Below are 17118 nucleotides of genomic sequence, written 5' to 3'. Positions count from 1 at the left end.
ATTCGCGATGGTGCTATCGCAGCATAAGCAGTCGACTATGCAAGGTTGGTCAATGCGTCAATGGTACTGAGCTTGGCTGGTCGTTGGTTAGGCCCTTGTAGATTAAGAATGGAATGTGGAGTTCTAAGTCAAATGACAACTACGATGTGAATTGCTATTTTTAGGGGTGGGTTAAGTGGGAAAAGATGAGGTGGTTTGTGGTTAATGGCGGTGGTAGCTGGGGCCGTTGGTTAGGGGATCGTCATGAGTCTGGCCCATATGGGTCACGTTTGATATGGGTTTCGAGCATGGTGTTTATTGGGCATAATGGGTTTCGGATTGGCATGGGCTTGGTTAGTTTGGGTAAATTGGGTTAGATGAGGTGATTGTGGGTTACGAGTTTGTAATAAAAAGGCTTGAAAGGGAAGTTGCTTTGATGAGTTGTTTGCAGGTCGTTTTTAGGTTTGGTCGATTGGTATTTTTTTAAATGATTTTTTTTTTTTTAAATGTATTTGCCATTTTGTAAGTCATGCAACAAATTACTTGATGTGAAGTGTATTACTCTGAATTCATCACTCATATCAAGAAAGAGCACTATTCAACAAATTGATACTTAATAATTATAAAATTATACAAATCCCATTTCTTCTAACAAAAAAAAAAAAAAAAATAGCATAAATACGAAGGAGTGTAGTCTAGCATTTGAAAATCTAATTAAAACAAACACACAAGTTTCCCTTCTACACAATATCAATATCCCAAAACATATAACAAAATTGCAAATGTCTTATTGGATATGTAATTTGATAAAGAAAAAATGGCAAATTACAGTAAACCTACATGTGGTTGGGCTCATTTTCACTTTGTCTACCCGTGGTTTAAAACTTACTTGATATTGACTCTATTAACTTTCCATAACCCACCTCTCCATTTGCCATTAGAAAAAACACATTTTCAAGCCAAAAAAAATATAACAAGAATAAAAAGGCTAGTGTTTTAAATTAGGAATTGGGCAACCAAATTTACACAATTTCAAGCTGAGCTCGGTTCCTTCCATGTCACAGTCGCAGTCCACCAGTAAATTTGCTCCCCTATTCTTCTCTTCTCATCTCTCCTCAATTCTTTCTTTCTTTCTTTTTTATCAAATAAAAATATATAAAAAAAAAATGCAATCAATGTATAAAAAACAAAAGAAACACACTACAATAACAACTTTTAGATGCAACATCTTTATAAAGTGCCAAACCTCACCTAAACCACCAACCCTTCTATGCAGATGGATGAATATGTGTAAGTGTGTAATGGAGAAAAAGTGAAGTGCAGCAGGTCAGCTGGGTGTGATTTTCATTGGAGAGAAGGAAATTGAGGGACGATAAGGGTTGGGGAAGAAATCTAGGAAGACATAGCATACTCGAGGCAGATATATGCTTTGGGATTTTTTTTATTTTTTTTATTTTTTTAAGATTCAAGTTATAGGTTTGAAGTTGGAAGGTTCCTTTCTTTCTTTTCTTGGTGGTGTTTGGATGTGCATAAAAGACCAAAAATTAGGGGAGGAACAAGATGAGATCAAGGTCAATCCATGACAGTAACAAACCAAACCCACCCTCAAAAAGTGTTACTAGATTTTTCTCCCTATCTTACACTCTTCGATTGTTGGCTTATCTCTATCTCACTCTACGACACCAAACCCATGGCTGATCTACCATGATCCAAAGCCACGGATGGATTTTTCTTTACCTTACTCTTCGATTGTTGGCTTATCTCTATCTCACTCTCTTTTGTTGATAATGTTGCTGGTTGTTTTGAGATATTGGTGTTCTTGTAAAATTTCTTTCAAAATTTTGAGTTGTTGTGAGATTGTTGATATTGTTATAGATTAAAAATAATTTCATTGAGCCCTTTAATTGGTGTGTTGTTCCTCCACTTTGTTCTCATTGAAGTTCATAAGCAATTAAAAACCCTAGCTTTTTTATTCTTGCTATATTTGTTTTTGCCTAAAAATGTGTTTTTCCAACATCAAATGGAGAGGTGGGTTATGGAAGGTTAAAAAAGCCAATCTCAAGTGGGTAAAGTATCAAGTTTCAAATAATGGGTTGGCAAAGTGAAAATGGGCCTAACCACAGGTGAGTTTATTGTAATTTGCACAAGAAAAAAACATATAAGAAATTTATAATCTTGAAAACTATTTTCGTAATATAATATCTTGAAAAAAAATCTAATATCTTGTTTAATTTTAGATGCATTTTAGTTGTTACTCTATTTCAATTAGGGAATATACATCAAAATTTCATTGTTTACTTATTTATACATTGTCTCTTTTATTAGCCTTGTAGAGTGACCATCACTAAGTGTATATATGTATAAAACTCCCTACTGCAACTAGAGACTTGAACCCTAGCCTTCCCCATCTCATAAGAACTTGTACTTATGGAATGGCAATCATGCTAAGGGTGGGTGATGGTCTCTTTTCACACTTAGCAATGCTTCTCATACATGTCTATAATTTCAAATATATGTTTTTTACTCTACTGCAACTAGATTATCTTAGCATGTAATTTATCATTTAATATCTAAAAAGTTTTACTTATTGCCTTATTCAAGTGAGAATAATGCCTCAATCATTCATCTTTCAATTTGCTTGAATGCAACTAAATAAATGTCTCACATATGTATATGAATGGTGTTATCCAAAAAAACTTCAAAAAAATATATGATTTTTTAATAATAAAAAATAATAATCACGTGTCACTAAAATTATATTTATCAATTAAGTTTGAGTTGTGCATTGTAAAACTCAAAACAAACAAGTAAATCAACTATGTATTAATTTAGTTTTTTTTTTTTTTACAATTTTTTTATAATAAAAAAATGTGTCAGGTCACTAGTCAATTCGTTTTTACTTCAAGTAAAAATATACATGTTCAAGTTGGGTTATCTGGGTCCCAACCTGTTTTTCCATGTCTAGTTGTTGGGATTAATTGAATGTTGAGTTCGAGTGATAACAGTTGTGGGGATCAAAAAATAAGAATAAGGGAAAAGAAAAGAGAACATAAGTCCTAGGCTTGACCACCTAGAACTTGCCAATACTAGGCTTCACCACCCAAGGGTGCTTAGAATCACCACCAAGATTAGTGAAACATCTCTAGTAAAAAAAAATTATTCAAATTGCTCCACTCAAATAGTAAGGTTGATAATCAACCATTTTGTTGGCTTTATTCCGTACCAATATGCTTGTAATTCAACATTTAGAAACCCTGTACTTAGGTGGGAATCATGTAAGGGTAGTGTATGAGAGAGTATGAAGAAAAGCTCAAAAGTGTGCAACTCAACAGGGCCTCATGACTGGCTCGCAGTTGGCGAGTCGCCAAAGCAGGCACACATGTGAAGTATGCAAGGGAGCTAGAGAGTCACGCTAGCTGTTGCACTACAGGAAAAATCTTCCAGTCTGGCCAAACAGTTAGCTCGTGACTCGGACTCGTGACTCGATCAAGTTGCGAGGCCAAGTTGGCAGAACACCCTGTTTGTTACAAAACTGACTCTTCACATTCCATACACACCCTATTATATATAGACCCTTATACCCATGAAATGTAGAGAGCTTCCAGAGAGAATTTTGAGAGAGAAACCCTAGAGAAGAATAAGATTGACTCATCCACAATCTTCATCCTTTGATTCTCCAAATTCCTCTACTCTCACCCTCTCCATTGTTACATCCTTGAGAGATACATTAGCCAAAACCTTTTCTCACCATACACATATCTGTATGAAGGCTGTTTGGTGCTTGGGAAGAAGTTAGGAAGGGACTAATTGATATTGGTTAATACTATGGGCTATAGTGGAATCCGGTAAGCTAGAGAAGACAAAGGTTCGACATAACCTCGTTGGAGTAAGAAGTTTGGAGGGCTTAAGTACACTAGGTAGATTAGGATTGGAGGGTCTTCTGCTGTTCATGTATTCCAACTTCATTCTCTAGTGGATTATTGACCACTTGGAGGGCGGCGGAGAGGTTTTACATGAGGACTTCGGTTTCCTCTTCGATAACACATCGCTGTGTTGTCTTTGTATTTGCATCTCTCTTTCCTTAATCTTTGCCATTTAATTTCTACTGTGATTGTAATTTTATTTGGTTTAGATTGTTTTATTAATTCTGCTTTAAGCTTACGTTCATATTCTATACATACATTGTTTTGATAATAAGCTTGAATTAGTAATTTGTAATTTGGGAGATCTAAATGTTCAAGATGTTTTACACACTATTTGAACATTCACAAACCATTTCATCTTTCTAATAAGTTTCAAGGATTATATTAAGGCGCAATTACAAATCGGTGTACGTTCCTCCACACAAAAGAAATCAAAAGGTGGAGAGAAAGGCTCTTAAGTCAAAGCCTCCATTTAGGTCTCAACCTAAGGTTTTGAATAGATCTAAGTTTGTTCCAACTTGTCACCATTGTGGTGTGATTAGTCATATAAGACCTCAATGTCATAAGTTGTAGAGAGAACAAAACCAAGTTGCTAGATCCATTCCCAAAAAGCCTAATGGACCTAAATATATTATGTGTCACCATTGTGGTGCTTTTGGTTATATAAGACCTCATTACTCTAAGTTTCATACTCTTAAAAGAATAAAAAGAAAAGAGAAACTTGAGCTTCATGGAAGTTGTACTAAAAAGGGTAAACCGGATTTGAGTGAAAATAACATGTTGTTAAAGAAAGTGTTTAATGCTCTTAACTCCTTGTCTATGTGCATCTCTGGTTCTCATTCTTCCAACCCTCATCTCATTTCTCATGAGACACTCATTCCAAACAATCTTTCCGTTTGGATGAGGAAGGGTTCCTATGGTTGAGTTTTTGCTCTTTTGGTCATTGATCTAATTCTTTCGATCTTTGTAGGACCCTTCATGCATTGTATGTCATATCTTCATGCATTTTGTACATCTTGCATTTCTTTTAATGCATTGTTTCTATTTTGATCTTACTTTTATATTTCAGTTTTGTGTAAGTAAAAATCCAAAACCACATAAAAAGTGAAAAATTCAAAAAGTTTGATTATATATGTTTAAGCACATATCATATGTGAGTTTTGCCTTGCACCTCCATACAAATGACTTTATGTATTTACGAGCTTAGCTTTTTCTTTATGCATTTATATCTCTGTGGGAACAATCTTGACATTTATGTGTGATTGTTGTAAATCGATCTTCAAGCTTATCATGAATGATTAGTCAACAGTCATGTTGGTTTTGATACATGCATAGATTTGTGCCTATATATTTTCTCACTCTTTTATATTTTTTGCTTAAAGAGCTCAACTAATGTAAATTTCAAAATGAAAAGAGATGATGAGCTGCAAAAGCTATTGCACATACTAGTATTTAACTAAGAAAAAGAGAAAGCGACTTTTATGAAAAATGTATGATGCCTAAAAAGCCAAAAGCTTGTTCATCAAATTGAATATCAAAAATTTCAAGCATCGATCTCAAAATGAGATGTAATGATTCAAAATGATAAAATGATATGATGTATATAGAGCCAAATGAAAAGTTTCAAAATAATGTTATCATGTTTTGTGGGAAGTCATATATGCATACTTCTATAATTGAGATAGATCACTCGATTTAGTACTAGTTGTGTATGATTTGATTGAATTGATCATTGAAACTTCACTCTAGACTAAGGACTATTCCACATTTGATACACATACATGCCTAATGTTCAATGAATGTCTTATTCATTTGTTCGATTATACTTGTTTAAATGTGATGTGTGTGTGCTCAACTATATATAGATTAATCCAAAAAGTTTTTTGATAATTTTATATGTATTTGGAAGTGATTTTTATCACTCTTTGTGTTCATATTTAGTGCTTACTTTGTTTTTCATTATTCAAACATATTCGGTGTTGAAAAATAGGTGTCAGAGTCTTTCGCGACTCATCTCGCGACGAGCGAAAATTTTCGCTACTCGCTCAGTCGTGAAACACCTAGAAACAACTTTTTAAAGACCTTTTAGTGGGAAACTTGTTTTAAGCCTCTCCCATCCTCTAATGGTTTGAATGATTTTTCATTCCATTAACATCTCTAAAGTAATTATAAACTCTTTTCATTGATTTTGATTCTTAGATTATGTTTTAGAGAGTTTTGTGCTCTTGGTTGGGATTTTCATCATAGGGGTTGGGAAAACTTAATTTTTGTCAAATTTTTTCATGGGATTGGTTTCTTTTGTTGATTTGTTTTGGATGTTGGCCTCTTACGACAAAAAGAACATGTATTAAGGGTGGATTTAATGATGTTCATGTATTGTTTCATATTGTTGTTCATAGTGTGCATGTTAGGTGTTTGATAAAATATCTCTTAGGCATTTTCTTCCTTGTTTGGACTCCGATGAGTACCAAACTTTGGGGTTTCTCATGTTTCCTCATTAGGAACATGTTTGGTTCATTGGTTGTGTAGTTAACACATCTTGTCCCACATGTTCATTTTCCATGCATTAGTCATGCATTGCATATAGCCACCTCTTGCACACACATTTGCTACCCTTGCCATGCATTGGTTTATACCTTGTTTCTTCATCCTAGCATGTCATATTTACCTTATTCTTTGTAGCATTTTGTTTTGTTTTTTGTTTGAGCTTCATTTTCTCATTCATCTCGCACCCTCCATGCATCATTATCAGTGTTCGTACCTTCACCTCTTGCCTTTGTTTCTCCTTGACCGTTTGTCTATTTGTGACAAAAAGGGGGAGAGTATACTCTAGAGAGTATACCAGAGAGTTTTTGTCATTTCTATATCACTCTTGTGCACATTTGTAAGGGGAGAAATTCTATTTCTCGTGCACATTTGTAGGGGGAGAGATATTCCATGGGGGAGATGCATATACCAAGGGATAGAAGACATTGTCTTAATAAGAAAACTTTGTTTTGTTTGTTTTTCTTTATATTTTTTTTTTCTTGTTTACTTTATGGTGCTTTGAGTTATGTTTAGTATCTATGCTTTGTTGTTCTTATTGCATCATGTGTGTGTGTTGGTCATGCATACATCCTTATTCTATTGTGCTTCATTGAATGCATATTCAGATGATCATTTGCTTTGCTATGTGATCATTGTAGTCATTTCTTTATGACTGTTTTGGTGTATAATCAAGTTGTTCACATGTTTCACATCATGTTTACTTGATTGCAATTTACTTATTACATTATACTTGTCCTTTTATTACTTGCTTTACCTTAAGGGTTTAATGTGTTTTTTGCAAGTGTTTCAAGTTACAAGTATATATGTTCCAAGTTCATTATAACTTCTATGATTCATGATAGGGGGAGTGATATGATAGGGGGAGAAAGAGAGAAAGAGCGTTATGTTATATTAACTATGTTTTTGCTTTGCTCATAGTTCTTGAATACTTAGCTATTTAATTCATTACTTTATTTTGGTACCCATGCTTTGTAGCGTAGTACTTGTTGATTAATATTATGAATTTTCTTTAAGAACATCACTCTTGTGTTCTTTGTTGGATTTTATATCCTTAATGCAATTACCTTGAGTTGTTGCATTGGTTGAGTGTTGGACATGCAAATGATACTTTACATTGAGCTTATTAGTTTGCATGTTCGAATGTTCATTCCTTGTGCAAATGAACATTGTGGTCACTATTTATAGTGATTGTTCGTTTTTGGTCAAACCATGGTTTATTGCTTAATTCCATTTTGCTTGATCGCATTGTGCTTGCTCCATATGCATTACAAGTTTTCTGCATACAATAATCATATTGTGTTGTTGTTTTTCAAGAGATACTTGTACTTATGGTTCAAGAGCTACAAGGATTCAAGAGTTAGGTGCGAGTGAGTTTTGTTTAATTGTTCGCAACTCACATGTTAAGTCTAGAGTTTTAGTTAGGGTTTTGTCACAGAATAGTTAAAGGGGGAGATTGTAAGGTTGAATTTAATCAACCATTTTGTTGGCTTTATTCCATGCCAATTTGCTTGTAATTCAGCATTTAGAAACCCTGTATTTAGGTGGGAATTATGTAAGAGTAATGTGTGAGAGAGTGTAAAGAAAAGCTCAAAAGTGTGCAACTCAGCAGGGCCTCGCGGCTGGCAAGTTGCCAAAGTAGGCACACGTATGAAGCATGCAGGGGAGCTGAAGAGTCATGCCAGCTGTTGCACTATATGACAAATCTTTCAATCTAACCAGGCAATTAACTCGCAACTCAGTCAAGTTGCGAGGCCAAGTCGCCAGAACACCCTGTTTGTTACAAAACTAACTCTTCGCATTCCATACACACCCTACTATATATAGACCCTTATACCCATGAAATGTAGAGAGCTTTCAGAGAGAATTTTGAGAGAGAAACCCTAGAGAAAAACAAGATTGACTCATCCACAATCTTCATCCTTTGATTCTCCAAATTCCTTTACTCTCACCCTTTCCATTGTTACATCCTTGAGAGGTACATTAGTCAAAACCTTTTCTCACCATACCCATATCTGTGAGGAGGATGTTTGGTGCTTGAGAAGCAGTTAGGAAGTGACCAATTGATATTGGTTGATGCTATGGGTTATAGCGGAATCCGGTAAGCTAGAGAAGACAAAAATTCGGCGTAACATCGTTGGAGCAAGAAGCTTGGAGGGCTTAGATACATTGGGTAGATTAGGCTTGGAGGGTCTTCTGCTGTTCATGTATCCCAACTTCATTCTCTAGTGGATTATTGACCGCTTGGAGGACGGCAGAGAGGTTTTACGCTGAGAACTTCGATTTTCTCTTCGATAACACATCGCTGTGTTGTCTTTGTGTTTGCATCTCTCTTCACTTAATCTTTTCCATTTAATTTCTGCTATGATTATGATTTTATTTGGTTTAGATTGTTTAATCAATTCTGCTTAAAACTTATGTTCATATCCCGCACATACATTATTTGATAATAAGCTTGAATTGATAATTTGTAATTTGGGGGTCTAAACGTTCAAGGTGTTTTACACATTATTTAAACATTCACAAACCAATTCATCTTTCTAATAAGTTTCAAGGATTATATTAAGGCGCAATTACATCCCAAAGAATCCTCAATTATAATAAAAGCTAAATTCAAAATTCAGAAATAAAATCTGATATCTTAAAAGCTCACACACATAAATTCTGAAATAATTTTGGTTGTGCTCGTTGCATGACAAACTCATCAATTGGCACCATAATAACAAATTCTTGCAAACCACACAACTCTTAAGCATGCCAAAAGATTATTACTATAGGACAAGGTACCTTGTGTTTCCGCTTTATGCAGCGAGTCTTCCAGTGCATGTGGTGGTGGAAATAGAATATCATTTTTACTCCTCTAAAACAACTCTCATGACATCTTGGCGTACTCCAATATCATTAATATAACGATTGACACAGTATGTGCCATAACTTGCCGCCAGACTGCCAACACTGGTAGCTGCATATGCAAGTGGTGAAGAACGGCCTAGATACGCAAGTGGTACAGAAAGGAAAACACCAGCAGCTTGAAAGGATGCTGCAGCTTGAAAGGATACTGCCTGCCCACTCTGGCCCACTTTAACAGTAGGAATCACTTTCAAGCCTGTTTTGCAGCATAATGCAAAGTCTTCACAGTTGTTCTTCATAACATGATAGACACCAAAGCCCTTCCGGAGGAAATAAAAGGCACGATGAATAACTTGTTCTTCTGACTCAGATACAGCAAGAGTGCAGGTACCTCCACGAGCTTTGGCAAGAAAGAAAGCTGGTGTGACACCATACTCATAGCGGTACAGATCTCCACCTGAAAGAAAACAATCTATACAAGAAGAGATGACTCCATCACGCCTTGATTCATCACCACATATTGGGCATGGATTTTCCAAAGGATGTTGAGGTAATGAGCTCCCAATGATGTTGTCTAATGCAGTTCCTGTACCAATTTCCTGGCCTTCTCCCCGAGTAAAGTGGATAACATTTCCCTTGTTGACATATATCCCTGTTGTTACATAGTAGAATCTAGCTGTTTTTACTTGAAATAACTAAAATTGTAATATACACATACATCGAGCAAACTAGAAATCAACACTTGCTCTATCGTTCATCTCAAAAAAGAAATCAACTCTTGCGGTAAAAACAATTTCCAAGAAAAGACGATTGCAATCATTCAATCAAACATAAAGACCCTTTATCTGGTAGTATAAGTGTATAACCCTTCTGTTTTTCAAATTACTGCTCTACTGGTATAACTAGATAAAGGTAATTAAGCATTGATTCGGATTTCAGCATTGTAATCAACCCCAACAGTTCAACTATAGTCCTACTAAAATGTTAATTTGAGGCCAATTCCAAGAGCCCTTAATACCATTAGGTCCATTACAAGATTATTAAAAAAATATATATATTTACCATTTCAAGATACACAAAAGCATTTCCAAGTGAAAAAGACGTAGGACACATTGAAATTATAGCTTCTAATTGGGATTTTGTTGGAAAATATAATAAATTATTAAAAATAGTATTGTGGTAAAATTCTTTGAGAGAATAGTCTTTCTTTAAATTTTGCATTGAAATCGTGTTTCCAAAACACAATTTCAATTATATCACATCATGCACTAAAATAATATTTTGAAGACAACAAAATTTAAAATTTCAATACTTAAATTCATCATTATATGCAACACGATGCTGAAAAGGATGAAGAGGAGTGTGCAGGGAAGCGTGGTAAGTTTGGTGAGGACTCTCAATCAAATGAAATGACGGGGGTGCTGGAGCACCCTTGCCGAGCATAATGAGGCTGTTAAGTTGGAACTGCCAAGGGCTTGGGTCCTTAGGAACTCTTGGACGGTTCGAAACCTTCACAATTTGGTGAGGGATCAAGCTCCCACTGTGTGTTTCCTAATGGAAACAAGACCTGATAGAGATGGTTTTGAGAAACATTTTAGAGAACTACCTTATTCCAAACAAGTTGATTGTTAAAAGGCCTGATTCTGGAGGAGGTTTAACATTGATTTGGAAAGCGGAGGTGCAATTAGAGGTGATAAATTACACAGAGAATCATATTTTGGAAAAGGTAATAGAGGATGATGGTTTTTAATGGTTCCTAACTGGATTCTATGGCTGGCCAGAAGCTTGTCAAAACAAAAATCATGGGCTCTCTTAAGGCATCTATCTTCTTTTGTGGATGGGCCATGGTGCTGTATTAGGGACTTTAATGCTTTTCTACACTCATCATAAAAGATGAGTAAGCATCCACCACAGGCATGGAGGACTTCGGGGCTGCTTTGGAATTTTGCAATCTGGTCAACCTAGGATTTCATGGTTACAAATTCACTTGGAATAACAAGTGACCAGGAGCAGCAAACACTAGAGAGAGACTGGACCGAGCTATTGCAAACAGGGAATGGAGAGACAAGTTCTCAACAAGCACTGTGACTCATATGTTCTCTCATGCTTCAAATCATCTACAACTTATTTTGCAGTTTGGGACAGATAAGAGATTTAGAGGGAGAGTGGCACGGGGTTTCAAGTTTGAAGAGGCATGGTTATTATGGGATGAATGTGAGGCAGTGATTGGAGAGGCATAGGCCAAAACCAGGGGTGGAGGTTCATCTTTAGCCAATACCAGAAACAAAATTGAGAGCTGCAGGGCAGATTTACAAGCATGGGGCTCTAGCAAAACACATCCTTAAATTGCCAAGAATAAAAGAATGCAAAAACTTCTTGAAGTGCTAAACTCCAGTGACCCCACAGAGGCAAACAGAGCTAAATTTTTGGCAGCAAGTAAGCAACTTGATGATCTTCTCCTTAATCAAGAAATATATTGGGCTCAACATTCTCGACTACCTTGGTTAAAATATTGAGATAGGAATACAAAATTCTTTCATTCTAAAGCCTCACAACAACGACGAAGGAATTTTATTTAGGGCATAAAAGATCAACTGGGTGTGTGGGTTGATCAAATTGAAGATGTAGCGGATGTGGCGACAAATTATTTTTAGAATATATTTAATTTAGGTACATGTGACCAGATGGAAGAATGTCTCAATGCAGTTTCTCACTAAATGACTTTAGATATGCAAGAAGTTCTGTCCAATGAGTATGGTGCTGAAGAAATCACAGTAGCGTTGTTCCGAATGGGACCAACCAAGGCTCCTAGTCCTGATGGTATGAATGCTCTTTTCTACCAAAAATTCTGGCATATTGTTGGTAATGATGTGATTAATGTTGTTTTGGATTTTTTGAACACTGGTAATATGGTGCCTGATATTAATTATACTCATATTGTTCTCATCCCTAAAGTTAAGTCTACAGAAAAAATGTCAGACTATAAACCCATTAGGTTGTGTAATGTTATTTATAAAATAATATCAAAAGTGTTGGCTAATAGACTGAAGTTGATTCTACCCCAGTTGATTTCACCCACCCAAAGTGCTTTTGTCTCGGGCTGCCTTATTACTGATAATGTACTTGTGGCCTATGAAACTTTGCATGCCATGCATAGTAGAAAGAAAGGTAAAAAAGGTGCTCTTGCATTGAAGTTGGATGTTAGCAAGGACTATGACAGGGTTGAGTGGTCTTTTCTTATGGGCATGATAATCAAGTTGGGTTTTCTTGAAGGGTGGATTGATCGTGTCATGAGTTGTGTCACCACCCCCCTCATTCTCAGTTCGCATTAATGGTAAGGCAGATGGTAATATTCTGCTATCTAGAGGGCTCCATCAAGGAGACCCTCTATCTCCTTACTTGTTTCTTTTATGTGTAGAGGGATTTACATCAATACTAGCTAAAGCAGAGGAGGTTGGAAGACTTCATGGAGTATCCATTTGTCGGACAGCACCTAGCCTATCAAATTTACTTTTTGCTGATGACTCCCTTTTGTTTTGTCAAGCCAATTAGGAAGTGAAGGTGATTATTGATTTTCTAAATCTGTATGCAACGGCCTCTGGGCAATGCATCAATTTAGACAAGTCTTTAGTGTTCTTCAGTGGCAATACTACGGGTGCACAAAGAGACTGGATTACAAATGCCTTGGGAGTGAAGGAAGTGGAAAAGTTCGAATCCTATTTGGGGTTGCCCACCTTGATTAGCAGGTCAAAATACCAAACCTTCTCATTTATCAAAGAAAGGGTTTGGAAAAAAATATAGGGATGGAAAGGGAGATTGCCATCTAGAGTTGGAAGGAGGTGCTACTAAAAGCAGTGGCCCAATCAATTCCTACATATACAATGGGAGTATTTCAGATACCGGTGAAGCTTTGTGACGAGCTTAATGCGATGTGTGCAAGGTTTTGGTGGGGTCAATGTGGAGATGACAAGAAGATTCATTGGAAGAGTTAGGATTAATTGGTTCAACCAAAGAAGGATGGTGGGATGGGATTTAGAGACATTCGAAGTTTCAATCTTGCAATGTTGGTAAAGCAAGGGTGGAAATTGTTAATTGATCAAGGATCTCTTCTCTATAAGTGCTTTAAGGCAAAATACTTCCCTAGGTGTAGCTTCTTGGAAGCAACTGATACTCCAAATAGCTCATATGTGTGGAAAAGTTTAATTGCGGCCCAGCCAATTTTAAGGAAAGGATGCTGCTGGAAAATGGGTAGTGACACTTCCATCCAGGTATTATCAAATAAGTGGATTCCATGCCATCCAACAAACAAAGTACTTATTACATCGAATGAAGAGGAGTGGGAGTGGCGAATCTCAAATTTAATTGACTGGACAACTTTTTAGTGGGATAGAGATTTGATAACCTCGGTGTTCCAAAGGTTTGATGCAGAGGCTATTTTCTGAATTCCCCTAAGTAGAAGGTACGTACCAGATGTGCTGGTGTGTTTGCATAACAAGAATGGGATATACTTGGTCAGATCAGGCTACCAAACAGCTAGGATGTTGCTGAAAGAGGCGAGTTGTGTGGGAGAAAGCTCTGTCCCAGTATTAATCAATCAAGTATGGGCAAGGATTTGGAAGCTCCATGTTCCTAACAAAATAAAGGTGTTTGGGTGGCGAGCATGTCAAAATATACTGCCTACATGTGAGAACCTAATTCAACGACGAATTATCGAAGATGACATCTGCAATATCTACCAAAGATTCCCAGAAACAGTGATTCATGCTTTGTGGGAGTGTGGAGCAGCTCAGGACGTGTGGGCTGGTTGTCCAGTTCAATCCCTACAAAAATGCTTAACTTGCCAAAAGGATGTTCTGTAGTTGTTTGCAACTTTGATGCTCAAGCTTTCTGAGGATGATTTCAAACTTTTTTTGGTTCAATGTTGGTTGATTTGGAACCAACGTAACTCGGTTTTGCATGGGAGCAATCTGCAGGAACCAACTCAGCTTAATGCAAGAGCCAAGAATTACATAGATGAGTATAAAGGAGCCCAAACTCAGCTGGAGGTTTCAGTGTCAAATTGACAACCACAGGCATGGCAGCCACCCGAAGATTCTGTCTACAAACTCAACTTTGATGCAGCAGTTTTTATAGACATGGCAGCATCTGGAATTGGAGCGATGATTTGGAATGACAGAGGAGAGGTCATGGCAGCGCCAAAAGGTCCTGTGGTGACAGAAAGTGAGGAGGCAGAGGTGTTGGCGTGCAGGAAAGCTCTAGAGTTCGCGATGGAAGCTGGTTTTTCTGAGTTGGTAATTGAAGGAGACAACATTAATGTTATGCAGTCCATTACCTCAGCAAGGATCAACTTGTCTTAGTTGGGCAATATTTATGATGATATTCGCTGTATTGCTAGCAATCTCCGACATATGGAAAAAAAGAGAATCCGACGAAGTGCAAATAGGGTTGCTCACTCCTTAGCTTGCTATGCAAGGATGTAGAATATGGCTTGAATTAGGAGTTTAACTCCTTGTTGGATTTAGATAATAAAGGAATTTTATTCCTTTTAGGTTACTGTTGTTTGAAGTTATCAAGCTCTATTAGAAGTCTTGTCTACCACTTGATTTCGAATTCTATTTTGAATAGGAGTGATTAACCTTTTGTGCATAAAAAAAAAGTCTAGTCCTTCTTGGTTTTGGATATACTAGCCAACTCAAGTCTCCTATATAAGCATAATGCTACTATGGAAAATTAGAGAGAGAGAGTGTGTGTGTGTGAGAAAAAGAGGTTTTAGCTTAGTTTGGTTATTTGATATTGTGGGTTGCAATTTAGAATAGCGAGAGAGGTTTGTTGCCGCTTGGTTTTGGTTCTACAATTTAGTGTTTTGCTCTCTCTTGGTGTGTTGCAAATTTTGGATTTGATTTGCGGCTCTCTCTTTGGTTTGTGCGCAATTCGTATTTGGTATTTGTGAACCTTTAGTTCTTTGGTTTGTATTTGGTTCTTTGGTTTTTTGTATTTGTGAGAGAGAGCTATTTGAGTGTATTTGGGATTTAGGTTTGTAAGAGTGCCTTACACCAATTTGTATTATCCCAAATTTGATATAGTGAAATTTGTTCGTCGTTGCCCGTGGATGTAGGCTATTGCCAAATCACGTAATTCTTAGTGTTTTGTGTCTATTTTCTTTTGGATTAATCTTTTTCGTTCCTATTGTTAGTTTGGAAATATTTTTCAAGTCTAAAATATTTTCACAATCAATCTTTGGTTGGTAATTTGAGTTTCCGCTATTTTACAATATAGGCATATAGATGAGGATATTGTATGGTTAGAAGATTCACCACCACCAACCTTAGAGGCTTTGTATGTGGATTCTCTATCTATTTCTGATTGAATGAAGTTTGAGTTTTCTTTTCCCAAAAAAAAAAAATTCGTCATTATAAATAAAATAAATATTATTTTTTTCAAAAAATCCGCACCTAATTTAATGGAGCCATATAAACTTCATCTGTTTTTTTGTATTGTGTTCTTTCCTGAAACAGTGGAGAGGTATGTCCCACAAACGTAACTCCAGTTTCAGAAATAGTAGTAAAATTTCCATCAAAATTTGTGATCAGGGTTGTCAAAACAAAATAAACGAGAAATATGCGATAAACAGATCCTATTATGAAGGAGTAAAGCAAATGCAGGAGTAATTACTTAGATACTAATCAACCCCAAAATACAAAAATAAATATAAATAAAAATGAAAATTATAGAGAAAGTAAAAGAGGAAGAAATGGAAAGGGCACCATGGTGGGAGTAAGCATAGGCGAGTCTCCAGGAGTATATATGATCCCCAGGTTTTAGATTCTCCCTCTCGATCTTGTTCGATACCACTCCCATTGCTTTTGCTTTTGCTTTGATCTTTCTCTGCTCTGCTCCCTTCTGCGACTCTCTGAATGATCAATGAAAACAATAAAGACAAAAATTCCCACACCCCACTGAGAATGAGAAAGTATAATTGCTTGTGCAATGCAATCGCTTCCTTCTCCTGTAAGGGTTTCCTTTTCTTTACTTCCACTTTCCCTTCTTTTTTTTTCTTTTTTTAACGGACTTTTTGTTATTAAATTTGATTTTCAATTCCTTAAATTTAAAGTGAAAATTAAAGTTTAATGCTTCAAAAATTTTAAAAGTTATTCGTTTCACTTTACTATTTGATTATAACTAAGTACTCACATGCTATCTTTTTTTTCTCAAACCTTTCCAGTATTTCGAGATGACTGTATATATAGGACATTTCCAGTTTGTCTTAAGATTTCAACAATCTACCATGATTAGGGCTAGGGAGGATGTATATATAGCTATAACTGAATTGAGCTATATTTATAAATAACTCGTGTTTGGATTCAGGAAAAAACTGTTTATGTTGATTTACTTAGTAAAGGAATCAAACTCAAACCCAAGTTTAATTTCAATTTAAAGGAGCCAAACTCAAACATAATAATATAAGGTTTAATTAACTCGATTTAACCATATATTGTATATTTATATGTATAAACATATAAAGAAAATATGCTTATATACACTTGATAGTTGTGTACAATTATAAATAAGTTCATAAGATATTTTCTTCTTAAAAAAGTTCCTAAAATATTAAATTAGTATTAATAATTTATTATTGATAATATAAATAGTTTGTTTTGCTGTAAAAATCATATAACTTTTAACCATACAAGGTTAATAAGTTTAATTTTTACAAGTTCATAAAATAAAATAATTCTATTTAAAGTAACTCTAATAATATAATTAATTTCAACTATAATTTATTTATTAATTATTAGCATAGATTTGTGAAAGGATTAAAAAA

General features: G+C 35.7%; 1 protein-coding gene across 2 annotated transcripts in view; it reads right to left on the bottom strand.

Annotated features, from left to right (window-relative positions):
• Positions 1–16374, bottom strand: part of LOC126714019 (protein LEAD-SENSITIVE 1-like) — a 58294-nt gene extending 41920 nt beyond the window's left edge. Inside the window, exons 1-2 of one of the 2 annotated variants that reach the window (XM_050414009.1) lie at positions 16061–16368; positions 9688–9948 (exon numbers count right to left, since the gene is read on the bottom strand). In XM_050414009.1, the coding sequence (XP_050269966.1) occupies positions 9688–9948; positions 16061–16154 (355 nt within the window). In that variant the 5' untranslated portion in view covers positions 16155–16368. Of the gene's footprint in view, positions 1–9173; positions 9949–16060 lie in introns of those variants that run through there. The other variant, XM_050414007.1, reaches the window with a different exon arrangement.
• Between the last annotated feature and the right edge of the window lie 744 nt (positions 16375–17118).

This window comes from Quercus robur, chromosome 2 (assembly GCF_932294415.1).
Source record: "Quercus robur chromosome 2, dhQueRobu3.1, whole genome shotgun sequence".
Classification (NCBI taxonomy): domain Eukaryota; kingdom Viridiplantae; phylum Streptophyta; class Magnoliopsida; order Fagales; family Fagaceae; genus Quercus; species Quercus robur.
The sequence above is the reverse complement of the archived record's forward strand: the minus strand, read 5'-3'. Positions and strand labels throughout refer to the sequence as shown.